This window comes from Dipteris shenzhenensis, chromosome 20 (genome assembly GCF_047967505.1).
Source record: "Dipteris shenzhenensis isolate YYH24624 ecotype China chromosome 20, Dip_SZ_1.0, whole genome shotgun sequence".
NCBI classification, from domain to species: Eukaryota; Viridiplantae; Streptophyta; class Polypodiopsida; order Gleicheniales; family Dipteridaceae; genus Dipteris; species Dipteris shenzhenensis.
The window spans coordinates 21,933,571-21,939,570 of NC_141615.1; the positions used below are offsets into that span (position 1 = coordinate 21,933,571).

Consider the following 6,000-nt stretch of genomic DNA (forward strand, 5'->3'; position numbering starts at 1 on the left):
TGTCCTTGGCACTTACAAGGCAAGAACATTAGAACCTTCTGGTGTTCTAAGAATCTGCATGCACTTGCAGTTGAAGTACAAGATGATGACAGACAAGTTGTGTCAGGGGTGTAATCCTGCCAACTGCCTTGTATTGTGTCCATGTTGACATTCTGAATATTTTATCATCCCTGCAATGGTGTTACAGCATCAATAATAGTGAAAGTGGAGGTTGGAGGTCCTCATGTTTCGTGCCTTTTATGTAATGTAAGCAAGGTAGCTCCAGTTCCAGTTAACCTCCATCTCTGTGATTGTATCTATCAAAAGAGGGTAGACAGTGTCTAGTCCAGACCCTGCGTTGTAGCTGCATTTTGTACCTCTCATTCTTTTCGTTTTCCTGATTTCCAGTGGTTTCAAGGCTTTCATCTTTGCACCCTATTTTTTAACAAGATTAGCAGCTAGCCAATCATGACCAAGGTAACATCTTCATACACTTCACATGCCCATGCGCTTCGTTGCACACCCAGGTGTATACAAGTCTTCGCCCTGCAGTTTTGTAAGAACTCTGAAGGTGAAGGGTAAACTCAATCGTGATGCAGCCTTACATCAGATATCAAGATTAGGCCAAAGAAGTTGCAGCAAGATACATATCCCAAGCAGCAGAGCATGTTGATTTCCAATGCATCTTCAGTTCTAATGTTAAAGCAGGACAACCTTTGCAAATACATCAATTGCAAATCTACACTCACACTTGGAAGTTAGCTCTGACACCAACTGAAACCATAAGCCCATGGCATACTTCGCCTGGTAATCTGCTAGTTCTCAATCCTTGTGAATGACAAATGAAACCACAATTTGGAGAGGTCTAAACCATCTCTAAGCCTGGCTCGAAATAGTGAGTACAGTACACCCATACCACAAACCTCACACTCTGACACTAATGTGCTTGGGATAAGGCCTTCCTGTTCTAGGCCTCTTGTTTCAGGACGAGCCTGACATCCCTCAGGTCTTGAAAACTTAACAATGTCCTGATTGCACCAAATAAAGCCTACACTGACTATTGGGGTTCTACTTCTCAGGTAGAGCCGCTTGGACAGGTCTTGGACTGGCTTACCAGCTCAGAGAATGACTACATTTCAGCCTCCATGATGCAACATGCCATAGACATTCTAGCAGCAAAATCCTAAACCCATATACTACTTCCTTGCATGAATAGTGTCACACTCGGCCACTAAAGACTCCTTTCATGTCTGACAGATAATGAGGTTGACTAACTCAGACACAAGGTAAGATCTCCAAATACACAAAATTGGCAAGGGCGTCTATTTAGTTTGGCAATTTACTCGTTTGTTAATCACAATCCGACGAGAAAGAGTGGCATATTCGACGAAATAAAAACAAGGCAACGAAACCTTCGTCAGCCAAGTAAGAGTAGAAATACCACTCTCTGTGTTAAATCAATCCATGTTCCCATTGGCTTTCGATCCAGCATTATCATCAATTTTGTGTATTGAATTGCGTGCTTTGCATAAACAGGGAGTACTCTAAGATGACTCATTAAATGGCCTGGCTTTTGCTAAGGGCCGTTTCTATTTGCTACAATCGCGCTTATAGTATACTGAACATGTCAAAGTACTTAAGTTTAAGAACAAGAAAAGGCCACCAAATAGTATAAATAATAGCGAAGGTAAGAGACTGCGCTTACCTCTTGAGCTCCAATTCCTTCTCCTCAAGAACCTGTGACAATAGACGAACGAAGTAAATCGCAGACCCAGTAATACAGGCAGATTAGGAAAAGAATACTTCCTAGCAGAAGCGAGGGACGTCAGGCAAAACAAGGGACGGATCTTCTCTTGGCTTCTAATTACCAAAACGAGAAACTGAAAGTCGCTATTCTAGATGGAGAAATAAGAACTCTCAAGACAGTTGATGAGAGGGACAGTGACCTTCTCAGTGTAAGTGATGGAGCTCGACTCCTTGGGGATACCGTCTGGCCCAATTTGAGGGGTGAGGGCGGCTAAGGAGGTGTCCATGACAATCGGAACGAGTTCGGCTAAACAACTGGGACTGCTCCAATGGTCACATTGTGCGGAATACGGCAAATCCCGATCTCAAAGTGTGCTACACTAACCACATTGTCGCATGGAAGCGATGAAGTTGAAGCAATTATTGGAGCAGAGCTAAAGCAATTTGCGTGAGATTGCAGGAATGAAAGGTGCTGTGAGATGATCTTCTTCTGGGAGAGATCGGAAGACGGATGATCTCCTAAGAAACTTCAAAGAAATTTTGTCATGCTGCGTCGCAAATTTCGTCTGATGACCAAATTTTTGTAGCAGCACATTTTAGAGCCAGAAAAATGGAACAAAATGTGAGACAATAGTTGACTAAACCCACGCGTTTAATTCTTAATTCTAGTGCTTAAGGTCGCCGCTCCACTCGCACACCCTCTTCTCAATCATGCATGCCTGCCTTTCGGACGGCCGGGATGGCGCATCGGTAGTCTATCGGCCGGGCAGGCTCCCCGCCCAGCCTGCCTGCCTGGCGAACGGCCGGGATGGCGCATCGGTAGTCTATCGACCCGCCCAGCCTGCCTGCCTGCCTGTCTGTTTGCCTCCCAATGCACCTTCCCTGCCGGTGCAGATGCATTGGTAGTCAATCGGCCGAGAAGGCGCATTGGTAGTCAGTCGGCTGGGCAGCCTCCCCGCCGCTACCACCAATCGCTTGCCTGCTTGCCTCTCGATGCACCTTCCCTACCCCAATAGCACATGCCTGTCATGAGTTCAAGAATTTATCTTCGTATGATGGCACTTCTACTTTCAGGACATTACCCCCCAAAAAAGAAAAAAAGAGAGAGAGCACACTAGTGCTTAAGGAATTCCCTGAGCAATAGAGTGGGTCTCGGGTGTGGTGCTTCACAATCATCATGTTGTTAATTTATGTCACCAATATGTGATTGGTGGAACAATTGGAACATAGGGAATCAAATAGGGACAGTTCAAGGCTTTATCGGGGTCACCCAGTATGGAAGCACCATTGGCACTTTTGATTTTAGTACAATACCCCCCCCAAAAAAGAGAGATAGTGCTTAAGGGATTCCATGACATAGGGCGGGTTCCGAGTGTCGGTGTTCCACCAACTAACAGTCATCAGGTTGCCATTTGCTCGAGAGAATATCAGAAACCTCTTTCAAGTTATGCAATTGTACTACCTTGCTTAAGGTTCGGTATGTAGTGTGCCCAAAACCTTTGCATCAAGGGTAAGTTTGGATGCTCTTCATGCTTGGGCAGCTGAATTTCCAATCAATTAGATCCCTCGGGGACCGATCATTCGATATCTATGGTGCTCCACTGGTTTTTTGTCTCACTGTGTGAGAGATTTTTGTGCTTCAAGGATCAGGTAAACAGACATTCATGGCATGGCACGAGTTGACTTTAGGGTGGAATGCCCGTTTGCTACTCATTAAGCATGCATTGGCAGCTATGACAACATACGTGTCCTCGGTGTGGCACTTTAAAATCTCCCACTGGCGTGAGATCGAGAAATTACTCCGTGCATTCCTTTGGACTAAGGAGAATGGAGTGAGGCGATTACACTATATTCCGTGGGAGCATCTCAAGCTGTCTAAGGTAGGTGGAGGTCTCTCCCTCCCAAATATTTGTAAGAGGAATGTTTCTATTATGACATTCATAGGCAAAGCACGGTTTTAAGTTAGACCATGTTTCTCAAAAGACTTAGAGGTCTTAATAGTTCTTGTATTCACTCTTCGGGTGGTGATTGGATGGATAGTAATAGATGGACCTTTACATTAGCACACCGCAACATGCCTCCTTCCCCCCTTATGCATGCTATCATGAAAGCTTAGGGTAGCTTTGAGAAACTCACTTCAGATGATCCCCCCCTTATCACATAAGAGATTCATAAATAGGCTTCACTTTAAGGTAGTGAGTGAGATTGTCTTATGCAAAGACTTAGGATAGATCAATAGGAAAGTCCTTAAGAAAGGTCAATAGATTATCTTATGTAAAGATTTAGGATAGGCCAATAGGAAAGGCCTTAAGTCTTTGATATCAAGTTACACTTGTGCTCACATACTTCAATTTCCCTACTAAGAGACTTTGCTCTATTGTTGGCCTCCCCAAAGACTTTGATCTGGGATTTTGATCATTCCTTTCTCTACTAATAGCCTTTGTTATGTTGTTGGCCTCCCATAAGACTTCGATCTGGGATTTACATCATTCCTTTCTCCGAAATTATGTGAGCATGTGGCCCAAAGGCTTTGATTTCAAGTTACACTTGTGCTCACAAGCTTCATTGCTAATTGCCTTTGCTCTATTGTTGGGCTCCTAGAAGCCTTATCTCTAGGCTTAAGATCATTCCTTTCTCTATGCAATATTGTGAGCCTTTTTTAGAGCAAAGGTGTAGCTACGAGCTCTTCTAGAGCTAGTTTGCTACTCTAATAACTAGATCATGTCATCTCTTTAAGCTCTTTCTTTTCTTCTAAGCTACTTCCTACCCTTCGTGTTGACCTATGTCCTCAATAAGAACTCCAACGACAAAACCTATTGCACATAAAGAGTGTATTTCAAATCGTGAGAGATTTGTTGCACCTATAAAGGCCAAATGGAAGGATCATGCTTGGTTACGTATCATAAGGTTGCACTAGCCTCTCATGTATGCCTAACATTATCACTATAAAAGTCAAGATTTGTGGATGTTTTCCTCCTAACCACTCATGATAAGTAAAAAAAAGATGGTACAAGGTATCCTCCTAACAATAGCTTGTCACATTCTTTCCCCCTTCTCCTAATGTTGTGGTGCATGGTCTACAAGTATCTCATCTCAACTTGCTCACATATACTTTGTCATATGTGAGCTTGTCGTTTCAACATTAATAGAATCATTCTAAGGAAAGGGACATTTTCCCCTTATAGTATTTCTAACGCCTTGAACATTGAAGTGCCCATCATGACATCTCTAACTATGCACGATATTAATGCTGGGCTTGGTGAAGATTCATGTGAAGATATTATTCTCTCAATGAGCATTTGCAATGTAGGTCATATGCCTATATACTTCCCTTCGATGTAAGTAAGCTGTCATGTACGTGGTAACATTGCATTATAGAGATCAATAATACATGCATCATATAGAGAAAAAGTGTTCTTGTAACCTTCATCAACAAGCCAATTACCATGAATTGTATACTTCCCTGTATGTTGATTCTAACTTTATTTACAACAAAATAGCCAAGAACATAAATTTCCTTCCATCTTATTTTTTTCTCTTCCATTGAAAACCTCACGTATTGCTATCCATTGTGCTCTTGCCTTATCGAGCATGAACCTAAAGAAATTTGTAGGTTGAAAACCATGCTCCATGACTTGGTTCAGGACTTCCTAGAACATCACTGGGCAAGTGTGGTCCTCCTCTTTAAACTCACAAGTTGCAATTTTCAAGAGCTCTTGCACATTGTATCCATATGGGAAACATAAATAGATTGGAATAATCAACCAAGGGAAAATGATGTATATAACTGGCAAATATTTCTTGGTTGGACTTGTCCTAATCTAGGATCATATACATTTTCATCCATAGTTTCCCAACCATCAATTTGATGTACATGATTAATATCGATCCATGATCATCAAAGATCCCCATCACTCTCACGACATGTATTCACTTAACAATATCAATGCTTGACCCAACTCTAACTATTGACATTTTGAAGACATAGCAATGCTTGTTAGGTTGGCCTTGAGCTGTGGAAATCTTCTTTCATGGAAAATTTGATAGTGGTAGATTTGTTTTAACTTGATGATGGCCTCAAGTCCCTCCCTAAGCGGATTTAATATTTTTCAAGTATTCAGATCATATCCTTCACACTACACATTTAAATTAATGTAATAATGTAAGCCTTACATGTGCAAGCTTAATTAATACCAGTTGTACTAATATCAAATGCAGATCTCCAACTATAGTAACATCAGTACACACCTCTTTAAGTCTCACAATTTCTTGCAA

General features: G+C 42.0%; 1 protein-coding gene across 2 annotated transcripts in view; it reads right to left on the reverse strand.

The window, feature by feature from the left end:
- Positions 1–2,514, reverse strand: part of LOC147889414 (junctophilin-like protein) — a 38,668-nt gene extending 36,154 nt beyond the window's left edge. For both annotated transcript variants that reach the window (XM_087391680.1, XM_087391679.1), the window contains exons 1-2: positions 1,926–2,514; positions 1,685–1,716 (exon numbers count right to left, since the gene is read on the reverse strand). In XM_087391680.1, the coding sequence (XP_087247806.1) occupies positions 1,685–1,716; positions 1,926–2,012 (119 nt within the window). In that variant the 5' untranslated portion in view covers positions 2,013–2,514. The remainder of the gene's footprint in view (positions 1–1,684; positions 1,717–1,925) is intronic.
- Between the last annotated feature and the right edge of the window lie 3,486 nt (positions 2,515–6,000).